This window comes from Octodon degus, unplaced genomic scaffold (assembly GCF_000260255.1).
Source record: "Octodon degus isolate 3935 unplaced genomic scaffold, OctDeg1.0 scaffold00028, whole genome shotgun sequence".
Classification (NCBI taxonomy): Eukaryota; Metazoa; Chordata; class Mammalia; order Rodentia; family Octodontidae; genus Octodon; species Octodon degus.
Window position 1 is genome coordinate 2,881,306 of NW_004524604.1, and position 16,748 is coordinate 2,898,053.

At 41.6% G+C, this 16,748-nt stretch overlaps 1 protein-coding gene across 2 annotated transcripts; it reads right to left on the reverse strand.

The window, feature by feature from the left end:
• Nucleotides 1-8,074: 8,074 nt before the first annotated feature.
• Dmp1 (dentin matrix acidic phosphoprotein 1) lies at nucleotides 8,075-15,430 on the reverse strand. Of its 2 annotated transcripts, XM_004629159.2 has the most exons (5): nucleotides 15,356-15,413; nucleotides 14,649-14,692; nucleotides 12,607-12,639; nucleotides 12,397-12,441; nucleotides 8,075-10,304 (listed from the first exon to the last, which is right to left on the reverse strand). In XM_004629159.2, exons 1-5 carry the CDS (start codon nucleotides 15,411-15,413, stop codon nucleotides 9,039-9,041), a joined length of 1,446 nt encoding a protein of 481 aa, XP_004629216.1. In that variant the 3' UTR covers nucleotides 8,075-9,038. The 2 variants fall into 2 exon arrangements, with proteins under 2 accessions (XP_004629216.1, XP_023568783.1); XM_023713015.1 differs by lacking the exon at nucleotides 12,397-12,441 and having other exon boundaries at nucleotides 14,649-14,696; nucleotides 15,360-15,430.
• Nucleotides 15,431-16,748: the final 1,318 nt, after the last annotated feature.

The window sequence follows — 16,748 nt, forward strand, 5'->3', positions numbered from 1 at the left end:
GTAGTCCATAATAGTATTGGGTCTTCTGCTTCACTGGCAATGTCAGAAATTGTTGACCTGAGTCCCCTACAGCTCAACATAACAGCATGGCTTTAATTCTTATACTTCATGGAGAGAAAACACTCTCTCAGGCTTTCACAGAGAGCCATTGGCCAAGCAATGGCCTTGACTCATCCACAAGGCTGACACTGACAAAGGATCTACAATCTGAGGTACAGGATCCCAGGAAAAATCCTGAGAGGATTTCACTGACCTTATCAGACCCAAAAGCTACAAGTCTTGTTGCATAGGTCTTGCTTTATCTTGGTCTTAATCATCCAGTAGAAAAGTATAAAAACAAAGTATAAGACGTATTTATATTTAAAGGAATCTCACCAAGAAATTTCAGGGTTGCGCTTGGTGGTGGGTCTCCTTTTCCTTGGTTAGTCTAGAGCAGGTAATCTAAGGTCAGGAAGTGGTGAAGTGATGTTTGCAGAAAGTCATTATTATTTCATCAATAATAAAAAAGAGGAAAGACGAATAAGAAAAGCAAGTCATTCTGATAACCGGGAAACTAAAACAGACTGTGAAAAACTGCATGCCCCTCTGGAGCAGAGCCAAGAGGTCCACCTGGGAGTCTGCTCACAGAAGTCTTCGCATCAGCCACATCAGGGTGAATTCAGGCCAGAGCGAGCTTTTGCGCTTCCTCTCTGGTGCCTACAACTCGCCTGCTGTTTGAAGTCCAGAAGGCACAGTGTGGAGAGAAAACCATGCTCCTCCTCAGTTCCTCACAGCTTCTATAGAGTACTGAACACAGCTCTTTGCCTGGCCTGCAGGACAATTCCGATGGAACCTTGTTCTCACTGGCCTGAGGCACTCCCTTCGGGCTCCTCTTTTCTACCTTCCTCTTTCTCCTCATGTCTCCTTCCAACCTCTCTATTATTTTCAATCCAGTCTCATCCCGGTGGGTTTTGGTTCCATCAAGCTTCCCCTTTCATCAGGCTAGAGCAGAGAGGGGCAGGGCAGGAATTTGCACTCTTCCGGTGTGGCCCTAGAGCAGGACTTAAAAAGAAAACAATCTGGTTTACCAAACATCCCCCTCCCAGCGGCTATTGTTCTATGCTCAAATACAGATAAAAACAGTAACTTTTGTCCCTAATAAGTAAAATTTTACAACCTTCTGCTCCCATAACATCCTGTTATGCCCAAGCAAGGCCACCAAGGTATGAAACTGTCACAGCTTGACAAACTTCTCTGTCCTCCCTCTGTTGGCCCAAAGTTTTGGTCAAGGACCACTTCTGCTTGACCAAATGTGTGAGCTTGTAAATGTGGGGCTTGTCCTTTGTCCAGTGCTTAGCCACCTTGGACATGACAAGGTCGAGCTCAACTGGTGTGCACCTAAAATCTTGAAATAGCATCCTGCCGCTTCCCTGTTGGTCTCTCTGATCTCTTGAATTCTGCAACAGCATGGGGGGGGGGGTGGAGACAAAGCACAGTGGTCCTCTAGGGTCTGTCCTCAGAGTGGAACCTCTAAGGACAAACAAGATCTTCCTTCTGGTACTGCCACCACTCCCAGGCATACCAGTGAGTCCTTTTCCCACCAGACACCATCAAGTAAGACAACCCCTCCCCAGCACTGCCCAGCCTGACTTTCTCATTCCATTCCCTTCCTCCTCAAAGAGAATGTCCAGCCAGCCTCCAGACTTGCAATTTGTAAGTGATGGCTTTGTTTCAAAAAGATGAAAGTGTTCCCTTTCCTATCACACAAGGCCTCTGAACAAACACCACATTTATATTCAGATGCTTAAAATAATAGTCATGATCTGGAGCGAAAAAAGGAAAGCCAAGCTTTCTGACCAGGAGCCCTGCAGTCTGGAGAGGCTTCTCAGCTATAATTTCTTCCATCTGTTCCACTGTAGTACACGGACAGAGGGAAACAAACCATCCATGTGCACAAGTCAAAATTTTTGTTTTACACACACAGCTCTGTATTTATTGATGTCCACAGTTTGTTCAATGTAAATGAGATTTCAAAGAAATAAAATAATGCATCTATACGTAGAAGAACTCACACACTAACATCTTAATAATGGTTATTTGGGGTAGGTTGTGGATAATAACTATTTATTTCTGCATAATTTAAGTCTTCAGCAATGACCACTATAGCCAGAAAAAGAAAGATAAACCAGTTTTGAAGGAGAGAATGAACAGAATGAGAAAAAAAGGTAAGAAGGCTGAAGCGGAGGAGAAAGATTTTCTTCAAGGTTTACTCTTGCTTCAGCTGTTTTCATTCTCTTGAGGCACCATTTCATAAACTTTCAGTTTTCTGCATTTCTCTTAAAGTAGAGAGGCTTTTAAGCCATCTATATTTAAACTAAGGCTTTATGATATAGGAAAATAATAAATAAATCCAATGTTGAGTTTTGTTAATGGAGGAAATGCAGTTAGATGGCTTTACTAGGCCTGCAAAACACCTGTTGAAGGCAGACCAGAGTATGTATATCATCCTGCTGTTACACTTCAGCCAAAGCTTTCCTAATGGGAAGGTTAAAAAGCAAAAGAAGCTTTTCATTTATTTTTCTAGATGCCATATGTCCTATTATTTTTCCCCTTTCAGGATTTTCAGATTTGTTTTGATAGTGAGGCAGCTGCTGATAGCCAGAGAGAGTTAAAGTCAGAAATGTTCCCTTACCACTATCTGGAGGCTCGGGGCTCACCCCAAAAGCCTGGCGTTCTCACACTGTTTTCTGGTGATAAATATGTCACAAATGTTCACATGTGGAAAATGAAGCGAGTTATGTGTACCAGATTCCAAACTCTGTGTCAGGAAATGCAGAAGAGTTGGTGTAACTGAGATAAAATTCAGCCTATCATACTACATAGGGATAGAATTTGTTTACTATTTTCTTTTCCTTCAAAACTAGACTCACAGAAGGAACTAAGACTATCCCAAATGTTCTAGAATGAACTATTACATCATAGCAGAAGTTTTCCATGCTGTAGCCCTTCAGAATTCTGAATTCTAAATTCTAAATTCATAGGACTTTTAAAAACTACCAAAGCCAAAGATTAATTTCAGATCAATTAAATCAGAGCTTCAAAGTGGGAACCAGGTGCTTCATGCCTGTAATCCCAGCACTCAGGAGGCTGAGGCAGGAGGATCACAGTGAGTTTGAGGCTGACCTGGGCTACATAGTGAGTTTAAGATCAGCCTAAACTTACACAGTGAGACCCTGTCTCAAACTACAAAAACAAGCAAAATAAAGCAAAGTGGCAATGAAGATAAATACATTTTTTAAAAAAGCCTCTTAGGTGATGTGCAGCCAGTGCTGAAAAACACCTCTGCTAGACAGATTTCAGTGCAATAGAAGTTGATTTTTCATTTTAATTACACTGATTAATAGCACCAAAATCTGCTGACTGTACTTGAACAGTGTCTCAGTTCGAATTTTGAACCAATCACTTTAGTCCTTGGAATAATTTACCAAATGATATCTAGCAGTTTCATGAGATGATGTAATTTCTATATATTCTTATAGAATAATTTATATGCTAGGATGGTCTCTTATTGACCATATTTGCAAATGCCAAGTACATTGATTCTAACTGAATCTTTTAGTGCAATAATTTTCTATGCCATATTGGTAATTTATAGTCTTAAAATTTTGTCTAAACAATGCTAAATACGACTGAGTGTGCCTAAAGATATTATGATACTACAGTCAAAGAACCCATTTTCTTCTAGTATTAAATAAAAGAAAATCTCATTATTTGAATTGAGAAACCTAAAATGCTACAGAATTAAAATTATATTTGTACATTTTCTTTAGGGGGAGGTACCAGGGATTGAACTCAGACCTTGTGTTTGCCAGATAGGTATGTATGTCACTGAGCTATTTCCCTGCTCCCCATATATTTTTCTGAGCATACACATATGTCCATTTTTTGGTGAGGATATAGATAAAGCTGCTGTATAGGATATCCTAAAAATACAATGAATTAAATAAGACTGACATTGATTTCTCTCTCATGGAAAAATGAAGAAGAAAGTGATTTCCAGTACATAGGGATTTTTTAAACATATTCTGCCTGAGGTTTATTTGTACGAAGAGCACAGAAGGACACCAACCCCCCACAGATGGCACCCCAGGGGTCACATGAGTCCTGTTTTTACATAAGCAGGTAAGAAGTTTTTACTGTGGAAACTTCACAGAGGACTGGGCACCTTTGGGAGCCTGGGCTGGAGCAGAAGGTAGATCCTGGGCCTTGGCAGGAACCTGGGCCTTTGGCTGGCAAGGCCTACAACCTTTGGCGATGTGGACATGGATACACTTCCCAAGCTTGGTGTGGGCAATATAGGCAAGTTGAGCGAGCCTGCGGTTTACTTGCTTTAGGATGATCTTGAGCTTGACCTCCTTGGGCTTGACGAGGGCCTTGATAGCCTCGGCACATGCACTCATGGCCTTGGCATTGTTTGCTGACACCTTCTTGAAGCCCTTCTTGTTGTGTTTCTTGGCAAAATGCGTGTTCCTAAGGAACATGGGATCTACCACCTAGGTTTCTTGATGCCATTTCTGTGCCATTTTTGGGAATGGTTGTGCATGGTGTGGCTCTTGGACTTGGCCATAACTTCACTGTAAACTGCTGCTGCTACATGGAGATTTTTTAAGAGTTGCCAGTTTCCGTGCAAGGATAGGAAAGAAGGGAAGATCACTTCTGCTCAAGTGTCTTCAGAGGGACAGAGCACTGTGTCCCCAGCTGCACAGAAGACAGGAATGGAATCTCCATGTGGTATCCAGGTCTACATCAGAGACCAAAGGCTTCTCCAACCCCTGTAAGAAGCCACACTTTCCCCTGAGCGATAATGTTAGGCCACAGACATGGATGGCACCTAGCCACCAAAGTGGATTTGGTCACCCTCACAGGATTAATTCCAATCCTCTTTCTGACATGGATATGCTTCTTCTCCTCATCAGTGGAACATTTTCAATCTTTCTGCTCATGCAGCACCTGAACCTTGTGCTTACATACGGCATATCCACCCTTATATGTTTTGGTGGAAGATAAAATGTGCCTTGTGATAAAGAAGCTGAAAATACAAGATTCTTTCTCTCTAGGTTTCCAACTAGAGCCCAGACACTTAGGGTAGGCTCCGCTTTGAATTCACAATTGAGAACTGGTCATACAATAAAGCCGGGCTCCCGGAGTACAGTCCCTGGCAGCAGTGACACAGATGGTCAGTTGTCTAGGGGAGTTGGCTCTGTCTGTGTAAGCGACAGCTTCTGGAGTCATGAGCAGGGGGTGGGTGTTGGGGGTTCCAACTCCTGTGTGACAGTGCCTTTAGCTTCCAGGTTGAGTGAGGTCATTGCACATTAAGCCGTGTTTGTTAAAGACTTCACAACAAGCTTCCTCTTTTTGGAAATCAGTTCACTAGAGTCTCTCCAATATCATCCTGACATTTTTTAAACTTTCAGTAGTAATCTTTGGCACTCTGATATTTATCTTTTTGGGAAAACTTTGGCAAAAGTAAGAACAAATTTATTTCCCCACTGAATATGATTAGCTCAAAATAATGACACTAGTAATACAAGCTGTTAGAGATGCTTTGGGGTTTGCTAGGTGTTGAAAGCAAGGAGAGAATACAGCGTTTCCCTGACTTACATTTTGAGGGGATAGGGGTCTCTTTGTGAATGATACACCAGTGCTTAAAACTTCCAGTAGTTCGTCGATGAACTGAAGTGGGGTCTAGTCTCGGCCACTTCTTGAATTTTGAATTAGGATGATTAAATTATTTTCTCTGTATTTTATTTCCTGTACTTTTTTTACAAGTATATTTAAAGCCATGGACAGTTTATAAGATCTGTCTTAAAGACACCTGTGCTATGCATGATATATGATGTGTGAGATGCTAGCGCTCAGCAAAATCAAAGACCATCCCTCCTCTTCTGGCACTCAAAGACCTTCACGTTGGATCCCAACCTGCATTTTCAGTTTCTCTTCTTATCACTCCTCTCCTCCTTCCTCTCTTCCCTATGCTTCAGTGATGCCATATTTTAAAAATCAGAAGTTAACATGGCATAAGCAATCCTGTAATTCATTTCCATGTTCCTGCAGCTTATAAGGTGTTGCCCCCGTTGTGACCTACCTCACTTGCCCCACACCTCCTCACTGCTTCACAGGCGAAGGAGTTCCCTCCATGAAGAACTTCAGTGCCAGCCATATCCTTGGCCCAGCCATCTCTCACAGATCGTATCTTTTGTTTCTGCTACAGGTGACATATAGATCAGATTTCATTCATTCTTGTATTTGCCCATGGCCTGGGTAATAAGACATGCTCTGTAAACATTTGAGCGAGTCACCGAGTAAACAACAAGAGCTAAGAAGCCTCCAGTTTGTATTAATTTGGGAGCAACAAAGAAGTACCCATTGCACTGGAAAGAGTAAAGTAAGCCCCACCTCACAGTGACATGAATGTTAAGATGGACATAAACATGGAAACTCACAGGGAAGAAATGGGATGGCTGCAGGCCAGCAGGCATCTGCAGAAACAACCTGACTATGCTTTGAAAGAATGCAAAGAAGGGTGGGTTTACAATGGTAGGCTTAGAAAAATAAAGACCACTGAATAGTTGATCACAGTACCAGATCACTTTAGAGCACGGCCCAGGGAAGAGGAGCCAGGCTTCTGTTTTTGCTCCGTCTGTGAGGTTTCTCGTGGAGCCCCACTGATGTGTGGTCTTATTTAAATCTGGCACTATTACAACCTCATATTAATGGCTCCTTCTGTCCTATTATGCTCCTTATATAGCTTTTCCTTCTTCTTTCTGTTATAATTAAAAATGGTTCCTGATTATGACATCTTCCCAAATGTAACTGCCTACCATAGACTTCAATGGGGAACTATGGGAAGAAATTTCTGAATAGTTAAAGATGAAGACCAAGTTCAGCCAACTTTTCTTTAGCTCACATTTCTAGAGCACTTTCATTTGGAAGGTTCACCAGTGTTCACACTGGATATATAAAATTAGTTGATAGAATATAAAAAGAAAACCCAACCTCATATCTCTGACTTATAGGATTTCTGTCATGAACATGACTGAGATTTTTGTTATTGTTTTCTTTCAAAAGTTGTGAATTAACTTGGTTAAGGAGTTATAAGACTTAGAAACACCTGGTAACAACCCATGAGCCCATGAATCTGGCTTCATTAGATTCTGGTTGCCAGGATCAAAGACTCACTCAGGTTACCTCAGCATGAGTACGTGTGTTGTGAGTATGTGGTGGCATGTGAGGGAAAGAAACACCACAGGAATCTGGAAGGCCTGTAGGCAACAGGAAGGTAAGGATCCAAGATGGGGAAAGAAGAGTACCACTTTGCCTTGCAGTGTCAGGAGGGCAGTGGTTTCTACTTTGTGCCTCACATAGTGGGGTGTAGCCCTCTCCATTCTGCCTTTCTGCATATTTATTTCTGTTCTTGCTCTAACACTTTCTGACCTGTATTTCCCTAAATGTCTAAATTTCCAGGAGGGAAAAGTCAGACAGAGCCTCCATCCACCATGGCTCATGTTCGGACAGAGCCTTAGCAATGTGCCTCCCTGGTCTCTGTTGGCCAGGCCACCCCAGTCCAGTGTCAGTCCCAGTTGTGAGGAGTATAGTTTGCCTGTAGCTTCAAGGAAGGAAACACACAAATGAATCTGAGACTGGCGAAAGCTAATGTTCAATTCAGATATCACAAATAGGGGCTGTAGAGATAGCTCAGCAGTCTAAAGCACCTACTTCGGCAAGCTTAGGCAAGTGCAAGCACTACGGTTTGATCACCAGCACTACATTCCATGCCAGCCCCACCTCCAGAGTAGGATGAGCCAGCCACAAAAAAAAAAAAAAAAAAATCACAAATAGTGTGGCTTCAAACAAGTTTTGGATAACAATTCCATGAAATGATTTAAGGATATCTTTCATTTTGATGGGAAAAAGCTAACAAACGATTTGATAATGTTTTAAAGAAAGAGCTATTTATCATAAGTGAAGCCTAATAATCAATACTGTTATAATTAATAAGCACAAATTTCTTCTGGGTATTATTATCTTTATTACAAAACAAATATTTTATGTTGAGGTAATATTTCAAATGGCATTTAACAAAAATCAGTTGAATTTTATATACAGAATTTTGCAACATATGAAGAGAATCCAGAGAACATTTTTTCCTCTCATTGCAACATAAACTGCTTCTAGAGAAAACGATGCTAGCATTTCTGGATGTAAAGGGGCCTTCCTTCCCTTCTCTCTCCTCCCCAGTCCTCCTGCCACCTCCAGTGAGGTTGTCGTCCGGGGAGTCCCACAAAAACACTAAGATAAATTAGTTGGAAAAAAAAATATCTTGTTTATCCAAAACACTTCACTGAGCAATTTGAAAGTGCTTTTATAAACTAAATGTTTCATCATTAATATTTTCTATTATTTATCCCCAGAGAAAATAGAATTGTCTTGCCTTCAAAGGAGAAATCCTACACCACCCTCCAACTCCAGGGCTCTCTCCACTGTGTCTCACTAGCTCTCCAGGTGAAGTCGGGTTCTCCTTTCCATGATCCACATGCTGTGTCCATGTCTTCCCAGGGGCCTTCGCCATATGGATTGTAACAGTTCCTGCTGCCCTCCTATCCACCCCTGTTTAACTCCGTATCTCTCTAAAAGCTCCTCAGGAGCAAGCAGTGAGTCTGAAGCTTTGCTCTCTTCCTAGCCCCCTGTACAGTGCCTGCTGCACCATAGAACCCTAATAACCATCTGGCGGGCTAATGAACTCAGAGCCATTTCAGCTGCAGAGCTGTGAAGCACATCTCTCCTTGCTTCCAACCTCATTGAGTGTGTCCTGGTGTCACTCCAGGTCATGCAAACTTCTATGGAATGGTGCCACATCTGGAGCCACTGCGACATCCAATGATTCCCTTCAGAAAGTAATAACTGAACCTTTTGATCAATAAATTATAGTTATGATAATTTCCTTATACACAAAGCCCAGGATCCCTTTCTGTGAGAGCCACTTCTTAGGAAAACAAATGCTAGTAACCATCCTGGCAGTCATTGTCATCTTGGTCCCCAATGGGCTTGTTGTGGTACATGTCCATGGTCAGTTTTCTGCTTTCGGCCTCCATGTTTTTGGGCTGGCCATCCTCCTCGCTGCTGGAAGTGCTCTCAGTGGAGTTGCTGTCTTCTTTTGACCTGCTGCTGTCCTGAGAATTGCTGTCAGTGTCCTCCCCAGACCGGCTTTCTTGGCTCTGGCTTTCCGTGGATGTGCTCTGGGACTGTAGGCCCTCCTGGCTGGAGCTGTTGTCATCCTCAGGGGACTCCCGACTTTCCTCTGAGAACCTGAGGCTCTCGTTGGACTCGCTGTCAGCTTGCTGCTCTCTGGATTCACTCTCTGAGCTGGAAAGGCTGTTCAAGCCATCCTCCTCACTGGAATCACTGTCTTCCTGGCTGGTGGCATCTGGATTGTCACCCCTGGACTCACCCACCACATCCTCCTGGGACTCACTACTACTCTCCTGGGATTGGGTGTCCACCTCCTGGCTGGACTCACTGCTGGTGTCTGTGTCCTCACTGTCCTCCTGAGACTGGCTCTCACTGGTGTCCTCTTGAGAGTCACTCTTGCTGTCTTCCCTGGACTGGCCTGGGCCGTCCTCTTGGGAGTTGCTGCTCTCTGTAGAGTCACTCCTGAGGTCTTCCATTGTGTTGCTGTCCTCCAGGTCAACTCTATCATCTTCCTCAGAAATACGGGACTTTCTGAAAAACTTCTTGCTGGGAGACTCCGCTGATTGTCTGTCACCTGAGTCCTGAGTGCCTTCCTGCCTGCTGTCCCCTTGTGACTCCCTGGACTTGACCCTGGCACTGTCCATTCTGGAGCTGCCTCCCTCACTCCTGGTGCTGTCTGGGTCATCACTCTGTATTCCATTGTCATTGAACTCCGAGCCGTCCCCATGGCTGCTGTCCCCCTCACTGCTGCCTCCCACCCAGGGCTCCTCACTCTCACTGTTCATCCCATCCTCAATGTCAAGATCCCTGCTGTTCCTGGACAGATATTGAGTGCTGTCCTCTTGGGAGGCACTGTCTTCTCTGGACTGTGTGGAAGCAGCAGAATCCTTTTTGGGGCCCAGGCCATTGTCCTCATCACCAAAGGTGTCATCCCCACTATCATCCTCATCATCTTCCTTATCTTCTCCTTTCCATGAACTTCTAGACAAGCCATCAGCTGGTCTAGAAACATAGTGGCTATCATCAGAGGTCAGGTCCTCCTCCGTCTCCATGCTGTCACTGGGGTCTTCATTTGCCTGGAGTTTGGGTTAAATAGATAGTATCAGTACACCTGGCATTCATATTCTGGGAATTATCTAGCACCTTCTACTCTTTCTGCTTCTTAATCCTATGTCCCTGCTCTAACCCAGGGTCAAGAGTACTTCTCAGTAACATCTCTGCCAGAACTTTCACAGAAAGAAGAGGGGTCAAAACTGAGGGCATCAATACCGCAGAAGCACACATCACCAACCTCCCTCATCAAACATACTCATGCCCTGCTCAAGCAGCAGTTACTGCCCTCATGTGAAAATTTGAAGAAGATCAAGGCCATGAATTACAAAGTCTTCAAAGCAGAGCAGTTCCCCAATTTCATGTTTTTAAATATCTACACTCTTCTCCTGATAAATCTTCAGTAAATACAGATAAACAAACTAATACTTTATCCTCCAGCTCTGGCTCTGTGTAGAACACAGTATGGGCCAAAGAAAACCTCAGGTAAGAACCACATCCTGGAACTCTATAAACCCATGGGGTTGAGTTCAGTCAAAGGGGTAGAACTAGGCAGGGGATGGGACTCAGAAGTATAGCATGTACTTAGCATGCATGAGGTCCGGGTTTAATTCAATCCCAGGACAAAAAGGAATAAGAAAATCATAACATGCAGTCTAGTCTTTTTTTAAGAAAATAAAAAATAGTGAAAAAAGTTAGAAATGATACAGAATTTCATTAAACAAAATAATAGGAATTCAATCATGGTTGTTATATTGCATAATTTTGTCTTCAAATTAGTTGCTTAGATTAGCAGATATAAGCATGCAACACTGGTAAAAAGAAAAAGGTATGGAAAATTAAAAAGGAAAAAAATAAGCATTTGGGGCCAGGGAGATGGCTCAGCAGAATAAGCACTTCCCTGGCCAGTGCAAGGGTCTGAGTTCAATCCCCAGCTCCAAGAAAAAAAAAAAAAAAAAATTAACTGTTCCTTCAATAGATCAGCAGAAATCTGCAGTACAATTATCCAATTTATCCTATATATATGCATAAATATATCTTTCTCCCTTCCTTCCTTTTTTTGTCCTTGTCCTCATCCCAATTGTTCCTTCCCTTTGAACAGGTTTTTTCCCCTTCACAGTATCTACTGTACCTTTCAGATTTTATCTAGTCTTTCAGGTTCTTACACTAGCAGACAATATGATGTTTACACATGAGGGTCTGATTTATTTCTCTTATGAGTATGGTCTCTAGTTACACCCATTTACCTATAAAGACTCATTTATAGCAGCATAATCTGCCATAGCTAAATCTTGGAAACAACCCCAGTGCCCATCAACTGAGGAGTGGATAAAAATGATGTGGAATTTTTACACAATGGAATATATATAACTTTTTCATAGGTTATGTCACTGTACACGTGTAGAGAAATGTTAGATGCCTTTTAAATCTTTTTTGTTGTATGTTTTACTTTTACCTGTAGTATAATGTACTTTTATGATAAAATGACTAAGCATTGAATAAAAGAATGTAAAATAGATTTACCTTTCTTACCTCAGGCCCAGAGGGAGTTATTTTAAAGAGTAACAAAGGCCTCCCATCATGCTCCTTTCCTCCCCACTGGTATATATTCAACCAGGAGGTGCTCTCCAGGGCCAGAAGGCACCTCATGTTGGCAGAATAGTTTTTCTTAGGGCTGGAAGGAGCTTAGTGATAAAGCACTTGACTAGTGTGTGCGAGGCCCTAGGTTCAATCCCCAGCATTGAAGGAAAAATAGTGTCTCTTGCCTGAACTGAACTGATCCAATTCTAAATGCAACATTTTTAATAGCTGCTGAGTGAACTGTGACTTGTTCCATGTGTGTGTGTGTGTGTGTGTGTGTGTGTGTGTGTGTGTGTGTGTGTTTACATGGAGGGACATCTGAGGCCACAGTGTCTTCAGATGATAAAAATGGAATGAACAGCAAGCCCACATCTCAGCTCTGTTCCCTCATTTTCCCTTTCTTATTTTCTGGGACTGTTTGGGCAGCATAACCAATGGTTAGAAAATATTATATTTAGAAATGTTGCCAGGCAATTTAATGTGCCATCATTTCCTTCAATTCCTAAATAGCCAGAAAAGTTAAGGAAGCTTAATTACCTGTTCCTCTGAGCTAACTTTACTTTCTTCTGATGACTCACTGTTCTGAAAGAGAAAAAAAAAATGTTTATTTTCCTAGTAATTCCTCAGGAGAGAAAAGAATGTGACATACATCAATTACTTGAGTTTGTATGCACCACTTCCAAAATGGGAAAAAGTGTTGAGAAGAGAACTAAAGTCAATTTATGACAAAAATAAATGCATAATTACCACAGTCGGGGCTGGTGATGGAGTCAAATGACCCTGTTTTAAAAAAAAGGAAGAAAAACATGACTTTTTCATAGGTTATGTCACTGTACACATGCAGAGAAATGTTAGATGCCTTTTAAATCTTTTTTATCATATGTTTTACGTTTACCTGTAGTATAATGTAGTTTTATGATAAATGACTAAACATTGAAGGTAAGATGACTATTATGCTAAAAAGGTCTTAGAATATAAAAGATCTAGAAGATGTTAGCATTTCTGATATGACACTTAACAAAAATATTTGTACGCTTCAGTGAAATTGGCTATTCATACAACTCAGAGGAAATATAACAGGATGACATCAGAACTCAGAGTCCAGATTGAAGTCTCAATTAACCTGATTTTGGGTTCAGTGCTCAAAGCCAACATGGTGAAAGTCTGATGTTCCAGGAACCCTGTACAGCCCAGGAGAACTGAAAGGATTGCTTTCTCCATGTGAAGCTGGGTGATTCATTTCATCCATCAGTTTCTTATAAATTAAGAAAAATAAATGCCCACAATGCTCAACATGTTAAACTTGGCCAGGAAAACCAGCTAAAGCCCATCAAGGCATCTTGCTCACCCCTCAATGAGATCTGAGCTAAATATTTCATGAAGAACAACTTCATAAAATTCAACAGACAAAACTGAATTGGGAAACCATGAAACTTTTCTCTAGTCAGCAAAAAGCACCAATAGTAAAACTAAATGCCAAATCTGAATTTTAACTGCATAGTTACAATTCTGATTTATTCCCTTGCCTTAGTCTCATCAGAGCTGTGTGAATGCCTGAGTTAACGGTACCCCTTCCTCCTAGCCAACTACATCTTCTCCCCTCATCCTAGAGCAGAGAAGGCCCAGAGCAGATCAGAGAAGCTGCCACTGGCCTGCCTTCCACATGCACTCAGAAGTAAGGGCCCGTGGGCTCAGAGAAGGGACCTGTCATCACCTGTCCCTGCCTGTGTGCTGCAGGTGGCTCAAGGGCCAACTGTCCCAGCAGCTATCATTGGCATCAATGGATGGAACAGGGCAGAACATTGGTACTTTTCACATTGCAAGGCCAGACGAGAGAGGAAGGCATGTTTGTGAGTCTCTGGTTAGATGAAGGATATACAGTGATTTTTTAAAATTAACCAGCCCAGGAATTGCCCTGATGAAAGCTCATGACACATATTGCAAAGTCTCTGCTAGCCCAAGGCAGGGACAGGACCCTATCCAGACCTGACATTTAGTCAGACATTATTTGGCTCTGGATTCAACCTGTATCATATGTCCAGGAAAAGAAAATAGTGAACAAAATCTCCAAACATGGCTCAAGATTTAAATCTTCACTTCAGATGCCAATTTGAGAATGAGCAGATTTCTTAGACTGGGTCCCCTGCCTGAGAGTGAAGAGTTAATTCATAAGAATATGCACTCTGCAGTCACAGGCTTTAAGTTCAAAGTCTGGCTCTAACACTTACTAACCATGCAATCCAGAGAGGCTAGATTCCTCTCTGTCTCAGTTTCTCATCTTCAAAATGGGAATAAAATATGGCATCTAATTAATTAGGTTATCATGAAGATGTTAAGTTTAACACATGGAAAACAGTAAGGCTACACTCTGTGAGTTCTTCAGTGTTAATAGTTATTGGGTTATTGAAGGTCCAACACTCAACAAACATTACTGTCATTCCCCAAACCCCAACATCCTCTCGTCTGTCTTTCTTTTCTCACCTGCCAGGATTTCACTTCCTACCTACGAGACATCTCCTGTTTAAACAGAATTGAAGCCCAAGTCTCTCATAACCAGTTTCAATTCACTGCTCTCCTTGGCTTGCACTTTTATAGATGCCAACTACAAGAAGAAAGCTAAAGAAAAATCTCCTCATACTATCAAGTTGGAGTTGTGATACTTTCTTACTTTCCTAAAAAGTGTGGATTAGTTGGTGAATATGCTCCTACAGCCTTATCATTGTCAGCTTTTGTAAAACATTCGATTAAGTTACATTTATCACATATTAAAAGGCCAGATTTCTACTCACCTTCCACTCCTCAGAGCTCTCAGATTCAGTATTTTGATACCTGGCTACCTAGAAAATTGCGTGTAAATGGTAAGTATGTGGGAAAGACAATAGCTACTTCTATTTTACACATTCAGCAGTAGCTGTGAGCAGCATAAGCCTGCACCAGGATCACCAGAGGCCTTGCCAAAACCCAGACTGTTGTGAGTCTGCAGTAGTTGGTCTGAGCTAGGACCCAAGGATGTATGGCTCTAACAGGGCCCTGATCTATGCTGATTCTGCGGCCCTGGGCAACAATTGGAGAACCACCCCTCATGAGGAAGAAGGTGAGAGTCACAGTTATTCAAATGGCAACTGAACAGGATAAGAGTACTTTGCACATTTTTAAAGAAAAAAGCTTTCTGGGAAAGGACTACAGTAATATCTGTAGTCCATAAACAGTTGGGTTTGCTAACAATTCAATTTTCAAACAAAAGCATTTGGCGACATTGTGCTTCTGTTCACAAAGTCTGCATCAGGTGACAAACATGACCACAGCTATTCTCCCCACACAGACATAAATGAAGCTGTCTCCCCCCAAATCATAAAACAAGTTAAGTCATTAAAGTGAGGTGCACCGTCTTTTCACATGGCTGGAATATGCACAACCACTTGGGTTTGCGGTTAATGAAAATTGTGTACTTTAAACCACAGGAGCTTTGTGCTCTATGTTAAGCCTACCCCAATACTTACCGGGAGAGCACTGGCTAGCCCCCAAAGAAGCATGAGAAGAATGCTGGCCTTCATAATGGGGTATGATGCCTCCGCCTGCAATAAAGGACATAGCTATATTACCTCAGACCAAAGAAATAAAAAATTCATTGTTTTTAAGCTTCTTCCTTTTAAAAATTATTAAAATAGCCAACTGATAAATGGATAGAGAAAATGTACCTCACCTGCACAATGGACTACTATTCAGCCATAAAAAGGAACAAGACACTGTCAGGGCCTACAAAGTACAGGAGCTTTGGAAACATTAAGCCAACGACAAAAGTCTACATTCATAAGATCCCAGTTATATAACTGTGTAGCATGCGCAAATACATAGAGATGGAGAACAGACTGGTGCTCCCGTAGGGCATAGGAAGATGAGGGCTGAGGAGTGACCATGAGGAGGCACAGGATTCCTTTTTCAGGGGATGGAAATGTTCTAAATGTGATGATGGAGGAAATTGTTCTTTTTGTGATCTGTATAGTTTAAAAGCTATTAAACTATATACTTCAAAGATGTGGAGTATGTAGTATTTAAGTTGTCTCAATAAAGCTGCTTTTAAAATAAATGAAAACCTTACTGGTATGACATAAACTGAAAATGTCCAATGAGATTGTCTATAAAAACTCCGTCAGGGGCCGGGGAGATGGCTCAGTAGAATAAACGCTTGCCTGGCAAGCACAAGGGTCTGAGTTCAATCCCTGGTTCCGCAAAAAAAAAAAAAAAAAAACTCCGTCAGTAACACACCAAATCTGGGTATTTTTCCAGAAGAATTAAAAGGATCGTACCACAGTGATATATGTGCACCCATGTCTATAGCAGCAAAGTTTGTCATAGCCAAATCTTGGAAACAACCCAAATACCCATCAACTGAGAAATGGATAAGAAAGATGTGGTCTTTCTATACAATGAAGCATTCCTTAGCTTTAAAGAAAGATAAATTTCAGGCTCTTAGAGGTAAATGGATACAACTAGAAATCACTCATAAGTGAAATAAATCAATCTTGTATGTATAAATAGCATAATGTCTCCTTATTATAAGAGACAGAAAAAGCACACAAGATCTAAAAGATACACCAGGTACTATGAAATGGAAAGAAATTGCTCAAAAGGAAAAAACAACTGGGAAAAGGGAAAGGAGAAAAGAAGGAAGAAATGTATATATACCCACAAGATAGCTAAGCTAATTGTACTAATTTCTTAGTTCATTGAAAGGAAAGTTAGTGCTTATATTGTTTGGTCAATCTTGCATGCCTGTATCTTGTAATCTAAGCAACTACTTTGAAGATAGCAATATGCAATATAATAACCATTGTTAATTTCTATCATCTTATTTTGAAACTGCATAATTTTCTTGGTTTTGTTCTTAT

Excerpts from the sequence above, each read along its gene's own strand:
- Dmp1 (XM_004629159.2), bottom strand. The coding sequence starts at position 15,413 with ATGAAGGCCAGCATTCTTCTCATGCTTCTTTGGGGGCTAGCCAGTGCT. Across the intron at positions 14,693-15,355 it reads AGCCAGTGCTCTCCCGGTAA|CCAGGTATCAAAATACTGAA; the intron begins GTATTGGGGTAG and ends TTTTCTAGGTAG. Across the intron at positions 12,640-14,648 it reads AGAGCTCTGAGGAGTGGAAG|GGTCATTTGACTCCATCACC; the intron begins GTGAGTAGAAAT and ends TTTTTAAAACAG.